At 36.9% G+C, this 26,312-nt stretch overlaps 1 protein-coding gene across 1 annotated transcript in view; it reads left to right on the top strand.

Annotated features, from left to right (window-relative positions):
• Nucleotides 1-26,312, top strand: part of FCHO2 (FCH and mu domain containing endocytic adaptor 2) — a 149,189-nt gene that overhangs the window by 101,247 nt on the left and 21,630 nt on the right. Inside the window, exons 18-20 of the mRNA XM_053598655.1 lie at nucleotides 1,917-1,959; nucleotides 4,847-4,938; nucleotides 11,848-11,951. Coding sequence (XP_053454630.1) covers nucleotides 1,917-1,959; nucleotides 4,847-4,938; nucleotides 11,848-11,951 — 239 coding nt within the window. The remainder of the gene's footprint in view (nucleotides 1-1,916; nucleotides 1,960-4,846; nucleotides 4,939-11,847; nucleotides 11,952-26,312) is intronic.

The following is a 26,312-nucleotide window of genomic DNA, read 5'->3' as shown; positions in this document are numbered from 1 at the left end:
AGAAGGTATTTATGAGTAATTCTAACTTTATCTATTTTTAAGTCCTATCACAATTGAAGTTTATATGGTTTTGAATATGGTAACTTAGTTATACTAAGTACTTTCTAGGATGTTAATATCCTTTGCATAATCATGCATTAAAAATAATAAGCGTTGGGGCGTCACCTGTGGCTCAAGGAGTGGGGCGCCAGCTCCATATACCGGAGGTGGTGGGTTCAAACCCAGCCCCCTGAAACTGCAAAAATAAAATTAAATTAAGTTAAAATAAATAAATAAATAAATAAATAAAAATAATAAGCGTTGTGGAAAAAGTAGTTGAGGTAGCCCATTTGAAAGCTATGTACTTTTTTTTTTTTTGAGACAGAGCCTCAAACTGTCGCCCTGGCTAGAGTGCTATGGCATCACAGCTCACAGCAGCCTCCAACTCCTGGGGTCAAGTGATTCTCTTGCCTCAGCCTCCCAAGTAGCTGGGACTACAAGCACCCAACACAACGCCCGGCTGTTTTTTGGTTGCAGCTGTCATTGTTGTTTGGTGGGCCCTGGCTGGATTTGAACCTGCTAGCTCATGTGTATGTGGCTGGCGCCTTAGCTATTTGAGCCACAGGCATGGAAGCTATGTACTTTTGATAAAAGAATGCTTAACAAAAATTATAATATCAATCCTAATAAAAATTCTAGTACAGTTAAAAAGATCTATTTAGAGTCATAATAAGTAGCAAAATAAAAGTAAAAATTTTACTTTTAAAAAAGAAATGCCTGTGGCTCAATGAGTAGGGCGTAGGCCTCATATACCTAGGGTGGTGGGTTCAAACCCAGCCCTGGCTGAACAGCAACAAAAAAATAGCTGGGCGTTGTGGCGGGCGCCTGTAGTCCCAGCTACTCGGGAGGCTGAGCTAAGAGACGCCTAAGCCCAAGAGCTGGAGGTTGCTATGAGCTGTGATGCCATGGCACTTACCGAGGGCGACAAAGTGAGACTGTCTCTAAAAAAAATAAAAATAAATAAAATAAAAAAGAAATGTTAATGGTAGCTTGATGCTAGGGGATGTGAGAGAAATGAGGATACATGAGGCTCAGTGTTAATGGAGATGAGAGTAAAATGCAGAAAGATTGGAGAACAGCACACTAGGCATTTTGAGGGAGGAGAAAGATCCAAATGGAGCGCCAAATGAAGATGGTGTGAATGAGCATCATGTACAGTGTGGTCCTTCTCCACACTGTTACCCGTATCGGTATACTTTGCATTCATCAGCTATTGGGGAGGCAAAACATTAAGGTGCAGGGAAAATTGCTTATTCCCTATGTAACCTGACCATTACTTTACTAATGGTCTTCCCTGTTTACCACTTGCTTAAGAAATGAGTGACATTATAAATGCAAAAAGTAGCAAAACAAATTACCTTAAAAAGAAGCTATTGCTCCACGTTGCTATAATATTTTTAATTTTTCAAAATAAGATGTCTTTCAAGAGTTATTATAGTAATTACTTTTGGTCAATGTAATAATCACTAATAAAAGTCCTAGAACTTGAAAAATGTTTTTGTGATTCATCAGTTAAAATTCTTGAGTAAAATTTAGGTATTTCAACATTTCTTCTAATTTTTGAAGTTGTGGTTTATATTTTTTCTCTTCTAAACAGCAGTTTTATTTTAATGAATATCATTATTTAGTTGATTTAAGTAATTTTTTACCAGAGATGTTAGAACAGATAAAAGTTTAGTAGAAATTCTGCTATTATTTTAATATGTATGATAGAAAGTTGTTAAAAACATATTTACCTTTTCTTTATGATTATATTTGTGTTTTCAGTTCCAAAATTTATTGTATAATATTGGGATATATGTGTAGTTTTTCTTTTCATTAAAATATTTTATTTCTCAGATTATTAATTTTTTCATAATATTTGAATTTTTAATCAGATGAGGAGTTAACAAAGTCAAAACCATCTGCTGTACCCAATGAGTAAGTTCCGTGTTTTAATTTTTTTAAAAAATGGACTTTATTTTTTAGAGCAGTTTTAGGTTCATGGCAAAATTGAGTGAAAAACACAGACAGTTCCCATATATTCCTTGTCCCTGCCTATGCCCAATCTCCCTCACCATCGTAATCCCTTACCCAGAGTGATATATTTGTTATAGTTGATGAACGTTGTAATCAACACACTATAATCACCCAGAATATATAGTTTACATTAGGGTTCACTGTTGGTTTTGACAAATATATAATGATATGTATCTACCATTATATTATAGTATCAAAAAGAATATTCTTAAGTACCCTGAAAATCCTCTGTGTTTTACCTATTCATCCTTTTTTTCCATGCCACATTTAAATTTTAAGTAGCCTTCTTTTGTCCTTTTTTAAAAGAGTTTTATTACCTTTACAGTTTCAATTCTAGTAAGGTGTTTTTAATCATCTGTTTTTCTACAGTGTGCAATGCTATGTTGGGGTTTTTAGGTGTTTAAATTATTTCTCACTTGATACTATTTCCTTTTCAAATGATTTTTTTTAAAAACCCTTTTGGGTTTTTAATAGGATACTATTTCCTTTTAAAATGATTTTTTTTTTTTTTTTTTTGTAGAGACAGAGTTTCACTTTATTGCCCTTGGTAGAGTGCCGTGGCGTCAAACAGCTCACAGCAACCTCCAACTCCTGGGCTTAGGCGATTCTCCTGCCTCAGCCTCCCAAGTAGCTGGGACTACAGGCGCCCGCCACAACACCCGGCTATTTTTTGGTTGCAGTTTGGCCGGGGCTGGGTTTGAACCCGCCACCCTCAGTATATGGGGCCAGCGCCCTGCTCACTGAGCCACAGGCGCCGCCCATTAAAATGATTTTTTTTAAAAACCCTTTAGTTGGCCTTGGTTGCCTCCCTGTTTCTAAATAAACAATGGTACCAAGTTCATACATACCTGTATTTTATTTCTTTTTTCTTATGTAATTTTTTTCATTGCTTCCTTCAAGTTTGACTGTGATCTTATAAAATAAACTTGTTTCATGAGCGTAAAAATGAGGAAATGTCTCAAGTTGAAAAGGGAGATCCAGAGGGCAATTTGTGAGCTCTTCCTAAAAAAAAGCTATTGTTGCATGGGTCCCTTTTCACTTCTGTGTCTGTCATTAAGAGTACTTCCTGTGAGTTAATATTGTTTACATGATTGAAAGTAGGCTTAATTCTGCCAGGCAAGGTGGCTCATACCTGTAATCCTAGTATCTTGGGAGGCCTAGGCGAGTAGATTGCTTGAGCTCAGGAGTTCAAGACCAGCATGAGCAAGAGTGAGACCCCATCTCTAAAAAATAGCTGGGTGTAACAATGCCAGCTGTAGTGCCAGCTACTCAAGAGAATCACTGGAGCCCAAGAGTTTGAAATTATTCTGAGTTGTGACGCCATGGCATCCTACCGAGGGTGAGAAAGTGAGACTCTGTCTCAAAAACAAGAAAAAAAAAAGGAGTGGGGGGGGGGTGTTTGACATATCTTTTGTGTGTGGGGTGTAACCACAAGAGGGACTCTACCTAACAAAATCAAATATTTTGACCTGATCCTGGTTGTTTATACCCTCATATTAACCTGAAATAAATTTACTAAAAAATAAAATAAAATAAAAATTTTTAAAAATGGATAATTTAAAATTATTTGATACTTTTTTAGTTTTTTGCAATTTTTGGCCGGGGCTGGGTATGAGCCTGCAACTTCTGGCATATGGGGCCAGTGCACTACTCCTTTGAGCCTCGGGCACCGCCCTATTTGATACTTTTGAGGCACTAATTGTGCATACTGGTGGTATATACTGGATTTATCATTTTTAAAGATAAGTTGTTTAGTATTTTAGGACTTTGGTTTTAGGAATCATTTATGCAGTTGTAATACCAAGCTTTATCATACAAGATGTAGTGTGCTTTCATGCATGTGTATGTTGAGACACTTTTAGGTAATTCTAACTTTTTTTTTCTTTTTGAGACAGAATCTCACTATGGCACCCTCGATGGGGTGCTGTGTCATCACAGCACACATCAACCTCAAACTCTTGGACTTCAGCAATTCTCTTGTCTCAGCCTCCCAAGTAGCTGGAACTACAGGCACCCGCCACAATGCCCACCTATTTTTTGGTTGTAGTTGTCATTGTTGTTTGACAGGCCTGGACTGGGTTTGAATCCACCAGCTCTGGTATACGTGGCTGGCGCCCTAGCTGCTGAGCCACAGGCGCCGAGCCTAATTCTAACATTTTCATTAGATGTCCTATTTTCTGTGTAAGATTTTTCTAAAGTTTTTAATAATGGCAATGTAATACATTAAAATGTTTAAATTTTTAGTACTTTTCAATACTAAAAAAAGACTTAAAAAAGTACTTTACCCTTTTCCTTCATCTTTGAAAATAAATGTGACCTTTTAAAATTTCTAGCCAATTTCACATCATTAAAATTTCTGTTCAAGACTGAGTGCTAAGTGTGAATCAGTACTCAGTCTCAATACTGAGTCTATTTTAGAATCAAGTACCTGTGTGTCTTTGGGCAACTCATTTAGACTGTGGTGCTTTTCATTTGTAAAGCTTGAAATTATGATTCCTATTCTGACAGCCCCCCAAGGTTGTTAGAGTCTAACAAAGCATTATCAGCAGGGATTAATCATTCCACTCTGCACTACTAATTTTGCATAATGTTAATGTAGGTTTACTTATAGCAATTAATGAATATTGGCTTATTTAAATCTGTTACTTAAATTTCTTCACATATCCCATGGGCAGAGTATCCAACTTTTTAATCGTAGAGTTCTTTCTACGAAATAAAAATAAGTGACTAGACTTTATGCTAATAAAATATTCTTTGTTTAAAATTCTTATTATTTTATTCTTATTAGGAAAGGGACCAGTGATTTACTTGTGTGGGACCCCTTGTTTGGACCATCTCTTGATTCATCATCTTCATCATCACTTACTTCATCATCATCAGGTAAATACATATATATATATTTTTGACTGAAGAATAGTTTTTTCCTCATTTATTCATGACTTGTGCCTTGTACTTAATAAAAAAAATTTTTAAATGTGTCCCTTATCTTTCCAGATAAAAGTGATTTTATACTGGTTATTTCAACATAAAGATCCTTTAGCTTAAACTATAAAAATTTACCAAATACCAAGTGTTCTAAAAGTTGATGTATTTACTTCTAGGCATCATTTTGTATTACTACTCAAATAAAAATTCTTATTGTTTATAGATAGTTCAAATGCAAAATATACATTAATGTAACCAGTCCTTTCTTGGTGGACATTTAAGTTGTATCTGATTTTCAAGTATGATGAACATCCATAGAAATAACAAATTTTGTGCGTATGTTTCATAACATCCTTCTAATAATTGATCAATATAATATTTATGGGGGACTTCACATGTGGATTCCCCTGTTCACTGCTGGAGGTTCTGTTTCCCCTCTTCTGTTTGCTTTCTTTTGCTTATCATACTTATCAATCTTTCTCCCTGTCAATAAACGCTACCCTGTTACTTAAAAAAAAAAAAAATAGGCTCAATGATAGGCCCATTGATACTTATTGCCAAACTGTTTTCTAGAAAGGCTTTAATACTTTGCAAGCAACATACGAAAGAACATGATGTTTTAGTTGTTTAGACAAGAGTGAATTTTTTTCTTTTCTTCAAAATACAAATTTCTTATTAATCAAAAATCAGTGCTGGGTGAGTTGGCTCGTGCCTGTAATCCTAGCACTCTGGGAGGCCAAGGTGGGTGGATTGCTTGAGCTCAGGAGTTTGAGACCAGCATCAGCAAGAGCGAGACCCCATCTCTAAAATATAGCCAGGTATAGTGGCAGATGCCTATAGTCCCAGCTATGCGGGAGGCTGAGGCAAGGGAATCACTTAACCCCAAGAGTTTGAGGGTGCTGTGAGATAGGACGCCACAACACTCTACGCAAAGCAACAGAAAAAGACTCTTGTCTCAAAAAAAAAAAAAAAAATCAAAGCACGCATTAAAACAAGAAAATAAAATCACTTCGAGTTGATCTTTACTCTTGTCTATGGGATTTAAGAATTATAATACAGGCTTGGTGCCTGTAGCTCAGTGGCTAGGGTGCCAGCCACATACCCCAGAGCTGACAGGTTTGAATCCAGTGTGGACCTGACAAACAACAACGATAACTACAACCAAAAAATAGCCCGGTGTTGTGGTGGGCTCCTGTAGTCCCAGCTACTTGGGAGGCTAAGGCAAGAGAATCACTTAAGCCTGAGAGTTTGAGGTTGCTGTGAGCTGTGATCCCACGGCACTTTACTCAGGACAGCTCAGTGAGACTCTGTCTCAAAAAAAGAAAATAATTATAATACAATATCTGGGGTTAAGGAAGTGCTGGAATTGTGGGGAGAGAACTTAAATCTTTTGAGTTCATGCCATGTAACTTTGCTGGGAGCTATGTTTTTGTTTAATTTCACCACATTAATAGCTTGTGGTGAAATTAATTATTTTCCCTATTTTATAGATGAAAAAAGTAAAGCTTAGAAATGATAAGTAAATTCTCCAAGATCAAATAGCTACTAAATGATGGAAAGGAGATTCAAACTTGGATCCAACTCATTCTAATATCATTTTTCTATCTCTCATACTCTGGCAGGTCAACAACAACAACAAAAATATGTTGAAACATCTTACTATTAATAATAAAAGAAATATTAGGATTTATAGTTAGACTTTTCTAGAGACTAAATATTTTTTAAAAGAAACTACAAATTAAGTGTTGGAAACCACAACTGTGAACATTATTTGGATTTTTGAGGGTACCTAATACTGGTAAAGCAGCAAGAAACAGTCTATATATAGTTGAAAAAATTCTGAAGTAGCAGTGTAGCCTTTCTTAGTGGGCATTGGTAACTATTTAGCCTTATAAAACTAACCTTACAAAGATATTGTATGAGGAAAGTAATTATACAAGAAAAACTCGAGGTGTTGCTGAGTCTCTTTTGTATAGGAAAAATGTAAAAATGATGTTTTGTATTTAGAGTGAAGAGTTCTAAGCAGTATTTTAAAATTTGGTTAATTATCCTTTGTGAATTTATCAAAATCTGTAACAAAATTTTTCAAATTGGTATCACAGATGTTTGGTATCATACAATTTTCTTTATAATTCTATTCATTGTTTCTTGCTATTTTCTTTAGTATGGTCTTTCTTTTCAAAAAAGCTCTCTCTCTTCCTTCTACTACCTTCTAAAGAATGTTTACTAGCCTGGGCAACCAGCATGGCAAAACTCTGTCTCTACATAAAATAAAAAAATTAGGCCATGCTCATAGCTCAGTGGGTAGGGTGCCAGCCATATACAGAGGCTGGTAGTTCGAACCTGGCCCAGGCCAGCTAAAACAACAATGACAATAGCAAAAAAAAATAGCCAGGCGTTATGGCGGGCACCCATAGTCCAAGCATGGGGAGGCTGAGACAAGAAAATTGCTTAAGCCCAACAGTTTGAGGTTGCTGTGAGCTGTGATGCCAGGGCACTCTACCCAGGGCAACAGCTTGAGACTCTGTCTCAAAATGAAAAAAAAATTAAACAAAAAACAAAAGTCTCGGCTCAGTGCCAGTAGCTCAGCGGCTAGGGCGCCAGTCACATACACTGGGGCTGGCAGATTTGAACCCGTCCTGGGCCTGTTAAAAACAGCAATGACAACTGCAATAAAAGAAAAATAGCCAGGTGTTATGGTGGGCATCTGTAGTCCCAGCCTTGGGAGACTGAGGCAACAGAATTGCATAAACCCAAGAGTTTGGTTTGAGCTGGGATGCCATAGCACTTTGCCGAGGGTGACATAGTGAAACTTTGTCTCCAAATAAATAAATAAATAAATACAAATAAATAAATTAGCCAGGCATGTGGCATGTGCCTGGTGGGAGGATTGTTTGAGTCCAGGAGTACTCACCAGGCTGTGGTGAGCATTATGATTGTGCTGTTGCACTCAGCCCGAGTGACAGAGTGACACCCTGTCTCTTTAAAAAAGAAAAAGAAGAAGAATGTTTTACCTATATTCCCATCACTTCAGATAAAAAAGGGGTTCATGGGTGGCGCCTGTGGCTCAGTTGGTAAGGTGCTGGCCCCATATACCAAGGGTGGTGGGTTCAAACTCGGCACCGGCTGAACTGCAACCAAAAAATAGCTGGGCGTTGTGGCGGGCGCCTGTAGTCCCAGCTACTCAGGAGGCTGAGGCAAGAGAATCACTTAAGCCCAGGAGTTCGAGGTTGCTGTGAGCTGTGTGATGCCATGGCACTCTACCGAGGGCCATAAAGTGAGACTCTGTCTCACTTAAGGGGGGGGTTCATTTTTTTTTTTTTTTTTTTATTGTTGGGGATTCATTGAGGGTACAATAAGCCAGTTACACTGATTACAATTGTTAGGTAAAGTCCCTCTTGCAATCATGTCTTGCCCCCATAAAGTGTGACACACACTAAGGCCCCACCCCCCTCCCTCCATCCCTCTTTCTGCTTCGGGGGGGTTCATTTTCATTCAGTGATCATTTAATATTTAGCAGATACAAAATGATAAAACATTTACTAACTTTTTGCTGGTTTTTAATTCACTCCAGAATACATTTTTAAAACTTCTTATTAAGTATGAAAAATATGTGAATTATTTTATTCTTCAAAAAATGTTAATGATACTAAAAAGATAATTGTCCTGTTATATAGTAATTATTAAGTCCTCATGTGATTATTGATCAAACTCATCAATTCATTATTGTGAGTCCTCACTGTTTTATAAAACTGGCCCTATGTGAAATTATAAAATATTCATTTTTATCTTAAATTTTTTTCCACCACATTTTGAAATATATTCCTTTCCCATCTTTACCTAGGTGCCCATTTTCACATTTTAGCAAGGTCCAAGTTATGAGATTACTCCCTCATGCCTATGTCTCTTTCAGAATCTTAATTTATTAGTGACCTTATCTTAGCCAAAGCAGTTTAAGAAAATTTCCAACCAATCAGTTAATAATAGGTTAAGCCATTCCAGTTTTGTTATATCTTTAAAAATATTGGTTGAAAGTAGTTTCAGTTGCATCTTACACCATGTTGACTATAAATAAAAATTTGTGTGTGCATTTTTAAAAATTGAACATAAATATCTCACACCTACCTTCCTTTCAGTAAGTGCCAGTGTAAACCATTTTCTTCTTTGTTCATTGATCGAACTCTTGTGCTCTGCAAAAACCCGTTAAGATTATCTTTTGAAAAATACTAGGCTGGTTTTTAACATTAACTACAACACTGATTTACTATAACTTAATTCTTGCAACAGTTTTAATGACTAGCCAGCCATGAACTTTGTGGTGTATCACACATACACAGCATTTCACTTTGCCACCTCATCAAATTTAGATATTGTACTGACTGTCATAGCTACCTTTGCTCCTCTGAGAAAACGAGAATAATTCTGATTTTATATCATTCTGGACCTTCAGTTTTTCATATCCATTTTAAGTTCCTTTATGCCTATGCTTGTTTCTCAGTTAATATAAAGTTTGAGCTCATGCTCTTCTTTTCATGTATTTTTAATTTTTTTCTAGTTTTCAAGTAATAATAGATTTATATTTTAGTTCTACGGTTTTCCTGTTGCTTATAGTTTTCAGTTGTTTTCTTCTTATTCAGCTGACCTTAAAGAGCAGAATAGGAACTTCACTTCCTCTCACTAATTTGCCTAAGTGTATGATAAATGAAACCACGTTTGTACTTTAAACCACATCAGATTCAGGGTCGAGAAAGCCCACCATCGAACTTTTCCCCTAACTCTGTCTTATCCACTCTAAGAGGACCACCAGAGTGTACATACAATTTTCCTTTTGTTCCCTGGTCACAAAATCAATTTTCTTTACTGATGATCTTGTTACAATGAATAACTCCAGTGAAGCTCAGAAGGCATTCCAGAGACTGAATTGTAAAGCGAAATACTTTTTGGTTCCCTGATGCTTTGGGTCAGTTGCCTTCTAACAGCTACATGTGTAAGGCTCAAAATGACCTTTGCCATAAAATCACATGTCTTGAAAAATTACTGACAGAAGAAACTAACAAGGCTGCTGATACTTTTTCTACATCATTATCACTTTTGGCTTCTAGATTAGTCTCTGCTTTTGTTCAGATAAAGAATGGTGTGACAGACATGCATTGATTAGTTCTCATCTCCTATGTTTTTATAAGAAATTTCAAGTATAAATTCCTCTACTGTGAAATAACTTAAGAGTATAAGTCAGTGCTGGTGTCACTGATAAATGAACATCTTTAAAGTAGATATGTCATAGCATAAGGAAGTGTTATAGTCCTCAGATTGAAGAGACATTTTTTCCAGTGTGCAACTTACTTTGTGAGTGCAACATGAAAGTGTTGCAGACCTAAAAGAAAGCAGCTACAGAATCTAAACTTCTAATTTTATCAGCTTTTTATGTTTTCCTTAAGTAGCTTGAACTAAGCTTGCATCTTTTATCCCCTTTATATGATAGGCTTCCTAAATGATTTCTTACCTTCCACATATTTATTTTCAATCCTTTGTGACTTCCCTTTTCTTTAGGTCTCTTCATACCACCTCAATGCCCTGTTCTTCCATTGATGATCAAGGGCCTTCAGCTCTACAGTTTGTTTCTCCAGATATACACTTAGGCCCATTTACATTTTTTTTAAATTTTGCTTATCTATAAACTTACAGAACATGCTGAATGTTTCTTCTATCCATTATATTTTTCAGTCTCTGAATTATAGCCCAATTTTAGAGTGGACCAAACAGTTTTGAAAATCATTTAAATTAATGTTTATTAAACATGATTTAAAGATAATTTAAACATATTCTCTTCCACTTTTCTATTCCTGCTTCCATTATGCCAATACATTTGTTAACTTTTGATGACATATGCATGAATTTTATTCAGTAATTTCTAGCTTAAGTTATTAGGAATGCTGGTTTTTCTTTCTGGTTTCAAAATTGTAAAATTTGCAAATGGCATTAAAAACCAGGAAACATTAAATTCGTAAATGACTTAAGAAAAGTTAAGGTATAAATTTGGAACACTTATCAGAATTAATTGTGTTTGGGAGAACTTTTTGAGTAAATAAATGGAATATTTGTAATGCTTTTAATTATCCCCCAAAATGTTACAATGTGGTTCAATTTAAAAGCCAAATCAACAAGTTTAATTAAGGCAAGTGTTTTATTAAGAGTTCACATTATTGGGTGGTACCTGTGGCTCAGTGAGTAGAGTGCCAGCCCCATATACCGAGGGTGGCCTGTTCGAACCTGGACTGGCTAAACTGCAACAAAAAATAGCCAGGCTTTGTGGCAGGCGCCTGTAGTCCCAGCTACTTGGGAGGTTGAGGCAAGAGAATCACCTAAGCCCAAGAGCAGGAAGAGTCATTTTCCTGATGCCGTGATGCTACAGCACTCTACTGAGGGCGACATAGTGAGACTCTGTCTCTAAAAAAAAAAAAGAGTTCACATTATTATTCTGAAGGTACAGCTTCAAATGTTTGCTCTTGCATTATGTGAAGTAGATGTTGGTAATAAACTAATAACCTTTGACATTACATTGGTTTACTTCCAACAGCTAATTTATCACATTTAATTTTTTATATATATAAATGATTGAAACCAGAATAAAATTTATATAATATGTCAGTTTTATTGAAATGTTAACAATTTTTTTCTGAATATTATTCATAGCTTTGAATAAATGTTTGGTAGATTCCCAAAATTTCAACAAATGCATAATTTTTTCTTAAAACGACTGAAAAAAGAACGTTTAATTCTTACAGTTTCATTATGATAGAATGTCTTTATGTAAGTATTGCTACATACTAATGATTTTCTTTAAATTCTTTTTTCCTCCACCAGCCAGGCCTACAACTCCTCTTTCTGTAGGCACCATTGTCCCACCTCCGAGGCCTGCTTCCAGACCAAAGCTTACTTCAGGCAAACTCAGTGGGATTAATGAAATAGTATGTACTTAGATTTTTTAAATTATATAATTGTTTTAAGATGCTAATGATATTTTTCTGTGTGCCTCTTTACATTAAATGCTTAGAAAATTTTCCTTCAGTCCTCAAAGTATAGAAAAATTTTCCCAATGAACACTTCTTTCACTCTCACTTATTACCTCGGCAATTATATCTGTGGAACACGTCATTGGCAGGAAGAAAGAGATTTCCTGAGGAAGCTGGCATAAAAATATCATTCTGTACCACTGGCCTAACAATAAAGAGGCAGTTTTCATATATTAATAATTCTGCCTAAAGTCTAATATTAAGGAAGAAAGGATGGCCTGTTCTTAGGCCTTAGAAGTATACTGCCAGTAGGGTCATAGAGGATGTTTATTAGTAATAGTTCAGCTTTTACAATTTAATACATGAGGAAGCTTGGGTCTATACCACTTAATTGACTTACAAAAATACATGTTGAGGAACACTCTGGGAGTCTGAGGCAGGTGAATCACTTGTGCTCAAGACCTGAGCAAGAGTAAGACCCTGTCTCTACTGAAAATAGAAAAATGAGCTGGGCATGGTGGTAGATGCCTGTAGTCCAGCTACTTAAGAGGCTGAGGCAAAGAGGATCGCTTGAGCCGAGGACTTTAAGGTTGCTGTGAGCTGTGATGCCATGGCACACTACCCAGGGTGACAGAGTAAGATATTCTGTCTCCAAAAAAAAAAAGATGTTAAGGGACAGTACATTTATCCGCAAAACTTGTCAGATAATGAGAGAAAAATCTGTGGGCTCTATACAAAGTGAAGCTCTCCCAAATCAGTCTATTTCTCTTCAGTCTGTTTTATGTTGCTTCTTCTTCTGCAGTAATTGCCAATTTAATTATCAGAATTAAGTTTCTGAAAGTCAAGCTTAAGTTTTTTTTTCCTTCAGTGTACATTTCCAGTGAGTGGGTGCTGATAGTGCATATGGTTGAATGTACAAGGATCTCCATAAAGTTGCCTCAACATCCTGCATTACCAGGCTAACTGCTCATCTTTCTCCTCTTTCCAACCTAGATTTGAGCCACTCAAAACTTCTCAGAGTTCTCTAAATACTTCATGCTCTTTTATACATCTGTCTTACTGTTCTCCCTCAGTTTTCTATGTAGCAAATTGACCTTTTTCTGTAAAACCCAGCTAAATATCAGCAGCTAAATAAAGCCCTATTCAAATTTTCTATTACTCCTCCTCCTCATCTTCTTTATACCCATATACTTTGCTCATTTTCTGTTCATGCACATAACACCTGAGGTTACTTTCTTTGTGTGTATTACCCTAACTGGACTGTGCCTTAATCAATTTTGTATCCCCAGTACTTTGCATAATACCTGTCATATGTTACATAGGAATGTTCAGTGAATAAATGAGAAGACTTGAGCATTGAATGTTGAAATGGTCTCATCTTTCTTCTAAGCTCCTTCCCAATGAACAGATTTGGTTGAAATGAAATGAAAGACTAGATAGAAGCTGCCAAGGAGATGGTGATGGTTATTATTTAAGCAATATAAAAATTACTACATCTTAATAACTTATTTTTCTTCCTGATTATAAAATTTGGAAAATACAGAAAATACAGAAAAATAGTCCTTCATATTCCACCACTGATAACCACTATTAACTTTATTTTTTGAATGTATGTTTGTTTATCCAAAGGCAGTAAAATGTAGTTTTTTCTTTTTGTTGTTTGTTTGTTTGTTTTTTTGAGACAGAGCCTCAAGCTGTCGCCCTGGGTAGAGTTCTGTACCATCACAGCTCACAGCAACCTCAAACTCCTGGGCTCAAGCAGTTCTCCTGCCTCAGCCTCCCAAGTAGCTGGGACTACAGGTGCCTGCCACAACATCCGGCTATTTTTTGGTTGCAGCCGTCATTGTTTGGTGGGCCTGGGCTGGATTCAAACCCGCTAGCTCAGGTGTATGTGGCTGGCACCTTAACTGCTTGAGCCACAGGTGCTGAGCTGTAAAATGCAGTTGTTTTAAAGTGCAAACTTATTAGTCACATGTTAGCTGAGGCAAATTATTTAAAATGAATTTTATTTATTTTTCATTTCTTTTTTTTTTTTTTGCATTTTTTCTTTTTTTTTTTATTGTTGGGGATTCATTGAGGGTACAATAAGCCACTTACACTGATTGCAATTGTTAGGTAAAGTCCCTCTTGCAATCATGTCTTGCCCCCATAAAGTGTGACACACACTAAGGCCCCACCCCCCTCCCTCCATCCCTCTTTCTGCTTCCGACCCCATAACCTTAATTGTCATTAATTGTCCTCATATCAAGATTGAGTACGTAGGATTCATGCTTCTCCATTCTTGTGATGCTTTACTAAGAATAATGTCTTCCACTTCCATCCAGGTTAATACGAAGGATGTAAAGTCTCCATTTTTTTTAATGGCTGAATAGTATTCCATGGTATACATATACCACAGCTTGTTAATCCATTCCTGGGTTGGTGGGCATTTAGGCTGTTTCCACATTTTGGCGATTGTAAATTGAGCTGCAATAAACAGTCTAGTACAAGTGTCCTTATGATAAAAGGATTTTTTTCCTTCTGGGTAGATGCCCAGTAATGGGATTGCAGGATCGAATGGGAGGTCTAGGTTGAGTGCTTTGAGGTTTCTCCATACTTCCTTCCAGAAAGGTTGTACTAGTTTGCAGTCCCACCAGCAGTGTAAAAGTGTTCCCTTCTCTCCACATCCACGCCAGCATCTGCAGTTTTGAGATTTTGTGATGTGGGCCATTCTCACTGGGGTTAGATGATATCTCAGGGATGTTTTGATTTGCATTTCTCTAATATATAGAGATGATGAACATTTTTTCATGTGTTTGTTAGCCATTCGTCTGTCGTCTTTAGAGAAAGTTCTATTCATGTCTCTTGCCCATTGATATACGGGATTGTTGGCTTTTTTCATGTGGATTAATTTGAGTTCTCTATAGATCCTGGTTATCAAGCTTTTGTCTGATTGAAAATATGCAAATATCCTTTCCCATTGTGTGGGTTGTCTCTTTGCTTTGGTTATTGTCTCCTTAGCTGTACAGAAGCTTTTCAGTTTAATGAAGTCCCATTTGTTTATTTTTGTTGTTGTTGCAATTGCCATGGCAGTCTTCTTCATGAAGTCTTTCCCCAGGCCAATATCTTCCAGTGTTTTTCCTATGCTTTCTTTGAGGATTTTTATTGTTTCATGCCTTAAATTTAAGTCCTTTATCCATCTTGAGTCAATTTTTGTGAGTGGGGAAAGGTGTGGGTCCAGTTTCAGTCTTTTACATGTAGACATCCAGTTCTCCCAACACCATTTATTGAATAGGGAGTCTTTCCCCCAAGGTAAGTTCTTGTTTGGTTTATCGAAGATTAGGTGGTTGTAAGATGTTAGTTTCACATCTTGGTGTTCAATTTGATTCCAAGTGTCTATGTCTCTGTTTTTGTGCCAGTACCATGCTGTCTTGAGCACTATGGCTTTGTAGTACAGACTAAAATCTGGTATGCTGATGCCCCCAGCTTTATTTTTGTTACTAAGAACTGCCTTAGCTATACGGGGTTTTTTCCGGTTCCATACAAAACGCAGAATCCTTTTTTCCAAATCTTGAAAGTACGATGTAGGTACTTTGATAGTAATGGCATTGAATAGGTAGATTGCTTTGGGAAGTATAGACATTTTAACAATGTTGATTCTTCCCATCCATGAGCATGGTATGTTCTTCCATTTGTTAATATCCTCTGCTATTTCCTTTCTGAGGAGTTCATAGTTTTCTTTATAGAGGTCCTTCACTTCCTTCGTTAGGTATATTCCTAGGTTACTGAATGGAGTAAAACTGAAAGCTTTTCCTCTTAGAACTGGAACCAGACAAGGTTGTCCTCTGTCACCTTTACTATTCAACATAGTGCTGGAAGTTCTAGCCAATACAATTAGGCAAGACAAGGAAATAAAGGGAATCCAAATGGGAGCAGAGGAGGTCAAACTCTCCCTCTTTGCTGACGACATGATCTTATACTTAGAGAACCCCAAAGACTCAACCACAAGACTCCTAGAAGTCATCAAAAAATACAGTAATGTTTCAGGATATAAAATCAATGTCCACAAGTCAGTAGCCTTTGTATACACCAATAACAGTCAAGATGAGAAGCTAACTAAGGACATAACTCCCTTCACCATAGTTTCAGAGTTTTATTTATTTTTCACTTGAAGATATCTTAGGAATGTCTTTCTGTATGTTGAAGTATTTTTATTTCAAGTTGTTTTAAAGTGGTAGAATCTTTTATCAAAGAATTTTTAAATATTTAAGTATGTTAAAATAAATAAAAGTAGGACTTTTATAGTTAAATCCTTCATATCACCCCCAATCTCTGTCACTATCTCTGGCTTGAGAGCCTTCGGGAATCCCTACTCTTGAGGGCTGCATGAAATTTCCTGAAGGGGAGGCGGAGCAAGATGGCAGCTGAGTAACAGCTTCCTTGCATCTGGGCACCGTGAGTCTGGGGAGATAGGACTCCAGGCATCTCTGGCTGGTGGGATCTGCCTATCATCACCCCTGAGAGGATACAGGGAGTCAGCGAGAGACTTCTGGACCCTAAGAGGAGGACTAAAACAGTGGAAAACCGGCAAGTGGTCGCGTGTGTTCAATCCGTCTAAACCCGCCTGCAACTTCCACAGGCACGAGAACTTAAAGAGCAAGAGGAAGTGAAAGGAAAATTAGGGCAAGGAAACAGATAAAAGAAATCACTCATGAGGAAGAATCAGCAGAAAACTCCAGGCAACATGAAGAACCAGTCCAGAACAACCCCGCCAAGGGACCATAAGGTAGCTACTGCAGAGGATTCCACCTATACAGAAATGTTAGGAATGACAGAAAGGGAATTTAGACTACACATGTTGAAAACAATGAAAGAAATGGTGGAAACAATGAAGGAAACTGCTAATAAAGTGGAAAATAACCAAAAGGAAATCCAAAAACAGAATCAAATCAGAGATGAACGATATGAAGAATATATAAAGGATATAGCAGAGCTAAAGGAAATGAAACAATCAGGGAACTTAAAGATGCAATGGAAAGTATCAGCAACAGGTTAGACCATGCAGAAGAAAGAATTTCAGAGGTAGAAGACAAAGTTTTTGAGATAAGTCAGATAGTAAAAGAGGCAGAAAAGAAGAGAGAGAAAGCAGAACGTTCACTGTCAGAATTATGGGACTTTGTGAAGCGTTCCAACATACGAGTTATAGGAATTCCAGAAGGGGAAGAAGAATGCCCCAGAGGAATGGAAGCCATACTAGAGAATATTATAAAAGAAAATTTCCCAAATATCACCAAAGATTCTGACACACTGCTTTCAGAGGGCTATCGGACCCCAGGTCGCCTCAGCTCTAACCGAGCTTCTCCAAGACACATTGTGATGAACCTGTCCAAAGTCAAGACAAAAGAAAAGATTCTGCAAGCTGCCAGGAGTAAGCACCAGTTGACCTACAGGGGAAAATCCATCAGAGTGACCGCAGACTTCTCTAATGAAACTTTCCAAGCAAGAAGACAATGGTCATCTACCTTTAATCTACTTAAACAGAACAATTTCCAGCCCAGAATTCTGTACCCTGCTAAGCTAAGCTTCAAAATTGACGGAGAAATCAAATCATTTACGGATATACAAACATTGAGGAAATTCGCCACAACAAGACCAGCTCTACAGGAAGTACTTCAACCTGTTCTGCACACTGACCACCACAATGGATCAGCAGCAAAGTAAGAACTCAGAAATTAAAGGACAGAACCAAACCTCCACACTGATGCAAAAGATAAAACTAAGCAATGGACTCTCACAAAATAAGACGAATAGAATACTACCACACTTATCAATTATGTCAATAAATGTTAATGGCTTGAATTCCCCACCGAAGAGACGTAGATTGGTTGACTGGATTAAAAAACACAAACCATCCATTTGCTGTCTGCAAGAAACACACCTGGCTTCAAAAGACAAATTAAAGTTCCGAGTCAAGGGTTGGAAGACAATTTTTCAGGCAAATGGAATTCAGAAGAAAAGAGGAGTTGCAATCTTATTTTCAGATACATGTGCATTTCAAGCAACTAAAGTCAAAAAAAGACAAAGATGGTCACTTTATATTGGTCAATGGAAAAATACAACAAGAAGACATTTCAATTCTAAATATCTATGCACCCAATTTAAATGCTCCCAGATTCTTGAAACAGACCTTACTCAGTCTGAGCAATATGATATCTGATAATACCATAATAACAGGGGACCTTAACACTCCTCTTACAGAGCTGGACAGATCCTCTAAACAGAAATTAAACAATGATATAGGAGACTTAAATGAGACCCTAGAACAACTGTGCTTGATAGACGCATATTGAACACTCCATCCCAAAGATAAAGAATATATATTCTTCTCATCACCCCATGGAACATTCTCCAAAATTGATCATATCCTGGGACACAAAACAATTATCAACAGAATCAAAAGAATTGAAATTTTACCTTGTATCTTCTCAGACCATAAGGCACTAAAGGTGGAACTCAACTCTAACAAAAATGCCCGACCCCACCCAAAGCCATGGAAACTAAACAATCTTCTGTTGAGTAACAGATGGGTGAAGGAAGAAATAAAACTGGAAATCATTAACTTCCTTGAGCTTAACAACAATGAAGACACAAGCTACCAAAACCTGTGGGATACTGCAAAAGCAGTTTTGAGAGGAAAATTCATCGCTTTAGATGCCTACATTCGAAAAACAGAAAGAGAGCACATCAACAATCTCACAAGATTTCTTATGGAATTGGAAAAAGAAGAACAATCTAAGCCTAAACTCAGTAGAAGAAAAGAAATACCCAAAATCAAATCAGAGATCAATGAAATTGAAAACAAAAGAATCATTCAGAAAATTAATGAAACAAGGAGTTGGTTTTTTGAAAAAATAAATAAAATAGATAAACCATTGGCCAGACTAACGAGGAATGGAAAAGTAAAATCTCTAGTAACCTCAATCAGAAATGATAAAGGGGAAATAACAACTGATCCCACAGAGATACAAGAGATCATCTCTGAATACTACCAGAAACTCTATGCCCAGAAATTTGACAATGTGAAAGAAATGGATCAATATTTGGAATCACACCCTCTCCCTAGACTCAGCCAGGAAGCAATAGAGCTCCTGAACAGACCAATTTCAAGCACTGAGATCAAAGAAACAATAAAAAATCTTCCAACCAAAAAATGCCCTGGTCCAGATGGCTTCACTCCAGAATTCTATCAAACCTTCAAGGAAGAGCTTATTCCTGTACTGCAGAAATTATTCCAAAAAACTGAGGAAAAAGGAATCTTCCCCAACACATTCTATGAAGCAAACATCACCCTGATACCAAAACCAGGAAAAGACCCAAACAAAAAGGAGAATTTCAGACCAATCTCACTCATGAACATAGACGCAAAAATTCTCAACAAAATCCTAGCCAATAGATTGCAGCTTATCATCAAAAAAGTCATTCATCATGACCAAGTAGGCTTCATCCCAGGGATGCAAGGCTGGTTTAACATACGCAAGTCTATAAACATTATCCACCATATTAACAGAGGCAAAGATAAAGATCACATGATCCTCTCAATAGATGCAGAAAAAGCATTTGATAAAATCCAGCATCCTTTTCTAATTAGAACACTGAAGAGTATAGGCATAGGTGGCACATTTCTAAAACTGATTGAAGCTATCTATGACAAACCCACAGCCAATATTTTACTGAATGGAGTAAAACTGAAAGCTTTTCCTCTTAGAACTGGAACCAGACAAGGTTGTCCTCTGTCACCTTTACTATTCAACGTAGTGCTGGAAGTTCTAGCCAATACAATTAGGCAAGACAAGGAAATAAAGGGAATCCAAATGGGAGCAGAGGAGGTCAAACTCTCCCTCTTTGCTGACGACATGATCTTATACTTAGAGAACCCGAAAGACTCAACCACAAGACTCCTAGAAGCCATCAAAAAATACAGTAATGTTTCAGGATATAAAATCAATGTCCACAAGTCAGTAGCCTTTGTGTACACCAATAACAGTCAAGATGAGAAGCTAATTAAGGACACAAGTCCCTTCACCATAGTCTCAAAGAAAATGAAATACCTAGGAATATACCTAACGAAGGAAGTGAAGGACCTCTATAAAGAAAAGTATGAAATCCTCAGAAAGGAAATAGCAGAGGATATTAACAAATGGAAGAACATACCATGCTCATGGATGGGAAGAATCAACATTGTTAAAATGTCTACTTCCCAAAGCAATCTACCTATTCAATGCCATTCCTATCAAAATACCAACATCGTACTTTCAAGATTTGGAAAAAATGATTCTGCGTTTTGTATGGAACCGGAAAAAACCCCGTATAGCTAAGGCAGTTCTCTGTAGCAAAAATAAAGCTGAGGGCATCAGCATACCAGATTTTAGTCTGTACTACAAAGCCATAGTGCTCAAGACAGCATGGTACTGGCACAAAAACAGAGACATAGACACTTGGAATCAAATTGAAAACCAAGAAATGAAACTAACATTTTACAACCACCTAATCTTTGATAAACCAAACAAGAACATACCTTGGGGGAAAGACTCCCTATTCAATAAATGGTGTTGGGAGAACTGGATGTCTACATGTAAAAGACTGAAACTGGACCCACACGTTTCCCCACTCACAGAAATTGATTCAAGATGGATAAAGGACTTAAACCTAAGGCATGAAACAATAAAAATCCTCCAAGAAAGCATAGGAAAAACACTGGAAGATATTGGCCTGGGGAAAGACTTCATGAAGAAGACTGCCATGGCAATTGCAACAACAACAAAAATAAACAAATGGGACTTCATTAAACTGAAAAGCTTCTGTACAGCTAAGGAGACAATAACCAAAGCAAAGAGACAACCTACACAATGGGAAAGGATATTTGCATATTTTCAATCAGACAAAAGCTTGATAACTAGGATCTATAGAGAACTCAAATTAATCCACATGAAAAAAGCCAACAATCCCTTATATCAATGGGCAAGAGACATGAATAGAACTTTTTCTACAGACGACAGACGAATGGCTAACAAACACATGAAAAAATGTTCATCATCTCTATATATTAGAGAAATGCAAATCAAAACAACCCTGAGATATCATCTAACCCCAGTGAGTATGGCCCACATCACAAAATCTCAAAACTGCAGATGCTGGCGTGGATGTGGAGAGAAGGGAACACTTTTACACTGCTGGTGGGACTGCAAACTAGTACAACCTTTCTGGAAGGAAGTACGGAGAAACCTCAAAGCACTCAAGCTAGACCTCCCATTTGATCCTGCAATCCCATTACTGGGCATCTACCCAGAAGGAAAGAAATCCTTTTATCATAAGGACACTTGTACTAGACTGTTTATTGCAGCTCAATTTACAATCGCCAAAATGTGGAAACAGCCTAAATGCCCACCGACCCAGGAATGGATTAACAAGCTGTGGTATATGTATACCATGGAATACTATTCAGCCATTAAAAAATTGGAGACTTTACATCCTTCGTATTAACCTGGATGGACGCGGAAGACATTATTCTTAGTAAAGCATCACAAGAATGGAGAAGTATGAATCCTATGTACTCAATTTTGATATGAGGACAATTAATGACAATTATGGTTATGGGGGGGAACAGAAAGAGGGATGGAGGGAGGTGGGTGGGGCCTTGGTGTGTGTCACACTTTATGGGGGCAAGACATGATTGCAAGAGGGACTTTAGCTAACAATTGCAATCAGTGTAACCTGGCTTATTGTACCCTCAATGAATCCCCAACAATAAAAAAAAAAAAAAAAGAAAGAAAGTGAATGCAAACATTTTCTATAGATGAAATAAAAAAAAAAAAAGAAATTTCCTGAAGGGAGCACCATTTGAAATGACTGCAAAGAGTATTGAAATGTATAAGTATTCAATTTTTTTGTATTGTTGTCAGAATTGAATTTCCAAAATTTTTAGAAATTTGACATTTAGCTCTATGATATCTTAATGAATATCGTATGTTTATGTCTTAGCAAGCATTTTTTTTAGCAAAAAATTTTAGAAAGTGATTTAAATACTTTTAAATTTTAAATGCTGTCCAGCTGTACATTGCGTGCTTTTTTTTCTGCATGCTTGTATGTGCATTTTTCTGAAAAGAGGGCTCCTAACTTTTACTGGATGCTCAAAGGAGTCTCTCATTATACCCTCCCCACTCAGTGAGAGCCCCTCATTGTTCTACATCATGTCCCGAAAGTCACCATACATAGAGAAAATAAGAAATTGTAGCTAGGTTGGTACCTTTATTTACAAAACATCTCTGCGGTGCTCAAAGTATGGTCTAACTAGCAGCATTAGCACCACCTGAGAACTTGGCAGACAAAAATCAGAAATTTTGGGAAGGGCCCAGCAATTGTGTATTAAGCAGCACTCCAAGTGATCTGATGCATGCTAACATTTGAGAATGACTGTCTTAAAGCAGTGCTGTCCAGTAGAAATAAGAGCAACATGTAATTTTAAATTTTCTAATAGGTACATTAAAATAGTAAAAATGCAAGATTCATTTTAATATTTTTTACCAGTATATAAAAATATTTTGACATGTATTCAATATACAAATTATTAAGGAGATTTTACATTTTTTGTGTGTGTGTATACTAAATCTTGCAAACATGCTCTGTGTTTTATACTTATAGCACATCTAAATTTGGACCTGCCACATTTCTAGTGCTTGTGCCACAGTACTAGATAGCACAGTTCTAAAATAAGAGAAAGCCACTTGGGAAAAGAGCTGTTTTTGCTCTTTCTCTAAAAACTTATAAATGTTCTACAAAAATGCAATCACATTACATTGGCCATGGAGCTGTATTGCCATAAAAGAAATGTCCCCCACCATAGTTGATGTCATCACTTTTTCCATGCTTGTAAGTTTCAGACCACCTGTTGAATCTAGTATCTGTTCATCCTGCACCACCTTTACCTTTATACATACACAACTGCATTAATACCAATTGCATTTTTTTCAATCTATTGTTGCTAATGGGAATAATTAGGAAATGAGAAGTGGGAAAATCCATTCATCAAAGTAAAGTTATCAAAAAGATGTACTTGGAAAAAAATAATTAAGTGGGTAGAGGGTTACAAATTGTAAAACACTTTGTGCAGTAAAATCTAATTTTTATGAAAAGTGTGTATTTGGGCTCTGCGCCTGTGACTCAAGTGGCTAAGGCACCAGGCACATACACCTGAGTTGGCAGGTTCAAATCCAGCCCGGCCTGCCAAACAACAATGATGGCTGCAACCAAAAAATAGCCAGGCATTATGGTGAGCGCCTGTAGTCCCAGCTACTACTTGGGAGGCTGAGGCAGGAGAATCACTTAAGCCCAGGAGTTGGAGGTTGCTGCGAGCTGTGATGCCATGGCACTTTACCCAGGGCGACAGCTTGAGGCTCTGTCTCAAAAAAAAAAAAAAAAAAAAGGTATGTATCTGTATGTTTATATTTATGCAGTGAAGAATTGACTAATTTGGTACTTCAACACTTAGAAGGTTTTGTTTGTTTTTGCCTTTTGCTTTTCTTTCCTCAAATAACTGAAGACAGTTATCTTTCATGTTCACTGCTTTGTATCAGTTCTTAATTCAGGGCCTGACACATAGAAGGCACTAAATAAATAGTTTTGTGCTTGTCTTATTCTAAGCAGGAAAAGGTTATTTTTAATTAAGTTAAATGTACCCCTTTTTTAATTTCAGTATAATGTGAGGGCATAAACAACTAGGTTACTATGTTTGAATTTGTTAGGGAGAGTCCCTCTTGTACTTATGTCCCACCCAAGAGGTGTGCTTACATTGTCCCCATTAAGTTGGAGCATATCAATCCTCCCTACCCACTCTCTTCCCTCTTTGTTCCTCCTCCCCACAACTTGAATTGAGTTTTTGTCTTATGTGGGCGTGTATTAGATTGTCTACTGGCTTTAGATTAGTATTGAGCAATTGGATATTTACTTTTCCATTCTTGTGACACTTTACTAAGGAGAATGTGTTTCAGCTCTATCTAGGTTAGTACAAAGGATGTAAAGACTCTTATCTTTTTATGACTGAATAGTATTCCATGGTTTGTTATACCGCATATACCACAGTTTGTTAATCCATTCCTGGGTTGATTGATATTTATGTTATTTTCATATCTGGGAGATTGTAAATTGAACTGCAATAAACAATCTAGTGCAAATTTCCTTATAATAAAATAATTTTTTTTCTTCTGAGTAGATGCCAGTAATGGAATTGTAGGATCAAATGGGAGGTCTAATTTAAGCTCTTTGAGGATTCTCCATACTTCTTTCCAAAGAGTCTGCATTAGTTGGCAGTCCCACCAATAGTGTAAAAGTGTTCCCTTTACTCCACATCCTCACCAGCATCTGCAACTCTGGGACTCTGTGATGTAGGCTTTTCTCACTGTGGTTAGGTGATATCTCGGAGTGGTTTTGATTTGCCTTTTTCTAATGATTAGGGACAATGAGCATTTTTTTCATATGTTTGTTAGCCATTCATCTGTCTTCCCCAGAAAGGATCTGTTCATATCTCTTACCCAGTGATAGATGGGATTGTTAGCTCTTTTTCGTTGTTGATTAATTTGATTTCTCTGTAGATTCTAGTTATCAACCCTTTGCCAGATTTGTAATATGCAAATATTTTTCCCATTCTGAAGATTGTCTGTTTAATTATTGTATCCTTAATGAAGCAAAACCTTTTCAGTTTAATTAAGTTCCATTTGTTTATTATTGTTGTTGCCATTGCCACTGAAGTATTCTTCATAAAATCTTTCCCCATTCAGACATGATCAAGGGTTTCTCCAATACTTTCTTTTAGGATTTTTATTGTTTCATGTCTTAGATTTAATTTTTTTACCCATCTTGAATTAAGTTTGTTTTTGTTTTTGTTTTTTTGACATAGAGTCTCTCCACTGCCCCTAGTAGAATGCCATAGCATAACAGCTCACAGCAACCTCAAACTCCTGGGCTCAAATGGTCCTGAGGCAAAGCCTCAGCCTCCTGAGTAGTAGCTGGGACTACAGGCACCCACCACAGTGCCTGGTTAGTTTTTCTATATTTATTTATTTATTTATTTTAGTAGATACAGGGTCTCACTCTTGCTCAGGCTGGTCTTGAACTCCTAAGCTCAAGCAAACCACCCGCCACAGCCTCCCAAAGTTTTAGGATTACAGGAGTGTTGACACCACATCCGGCTTTGAGTCAATTTTTGTAAGGGGTAAAAGCTGTGGGTCCAGTTTCAGTCTTTTACATGTGGTTATTCAGTTCTCCCAGCACATTTATTGAATATAGATTCTTTTCCCCAGTGTGTGCTTTTGTTTGGTTTATTAAAGATCAGATGGCAATAAGAGACTGGTTTCATCTCTTGATTTTCTATTGGTTCCATATGTCTATGTCTCTGTTTTTGTGCCAATACCATGCTGTTTTGATCACTGTGGACTTGTAATACAGCCTAAAGTCTGGTAGAGTGATGCTGCAGGCTTTGTTTTTATTAGTAAGAATTGCCTTGGCTATACGGGTTTTTTTCTGGTTCCATACAAAACAGAGAACTATTTTTTCTAGTTCTTCAAAGTATGATGTTGGCTTTATAATGGTGATTACATTTAATCCGTAGATTGCTTTTGGTAGTATGGACATTTTAACAATGTTGATTCTTCCCAGTCAAGAGCATGCTGTGTTCTTCCATTTGTTAATGTCTTATGCTATTTCTTTTCTTAGGGTTTCATAATACTTTTTGTAGAGATCCTTCACCTCTTTTGTTAGAAGGTATATTCCTAGGTATTTCATTTACTTTGGAGCTACTATGAAGGAAATTGTGTCCTTGATTTGCTTCTCAAGTTGGCTGTTATTGGAGTATACAAAGGGTACTGTTTTATGGACAATGATTTTATACCCTGAGACATTACTGTATTTCTTGATCACTTCCAGGAGTCTTATGGTTGAGTTTGACCTCCTCTGCTCTGATTTGGATGCCCTTTATGTGCTTCCTTTGCCTGATTGCATTGGCCAGAACTTACAGATCTATGTTGAGTGATAGAGGATATCCTTGTCTTGTTCCAGTTCTAAGTGGAAAAGCCAAAAGAAAAAAGAAAGAAAAGAAAAACAAAACTAAGTGGAAATCTTTCAGTTTTAGTCCTTTCAGTGTATTAGCTGTGGGTTTGTCATAGATGGCTTCAGTTTCAGAAATGTGCCTTTTATGCCTATTTTCTTAAGTGTTCATGTTAGAAAAAGATGCTAAATTTTGTCAAATGCTTTTTCTGCATCTATTGAGAAGATCATATGGTCTGTGTT

Source organism: Nycticebus coucang, chromosome 1 (genome assembly GCF_027406575.1).
Source record: "Nycticebus coucang isolate mNycCou1 chromosome 1, mNycCou1.pri, whole genome shotgun sequence".
Taxonomy (NCBI): Eukaryota; Metazoa; Chordata; class Mammalia; order Primates; family Lorisidae; genus Nycticebus; species Nycticebus coucang.
This window is presented reverse-complemented; position numbering and strand designations above follow the sequence as displayed.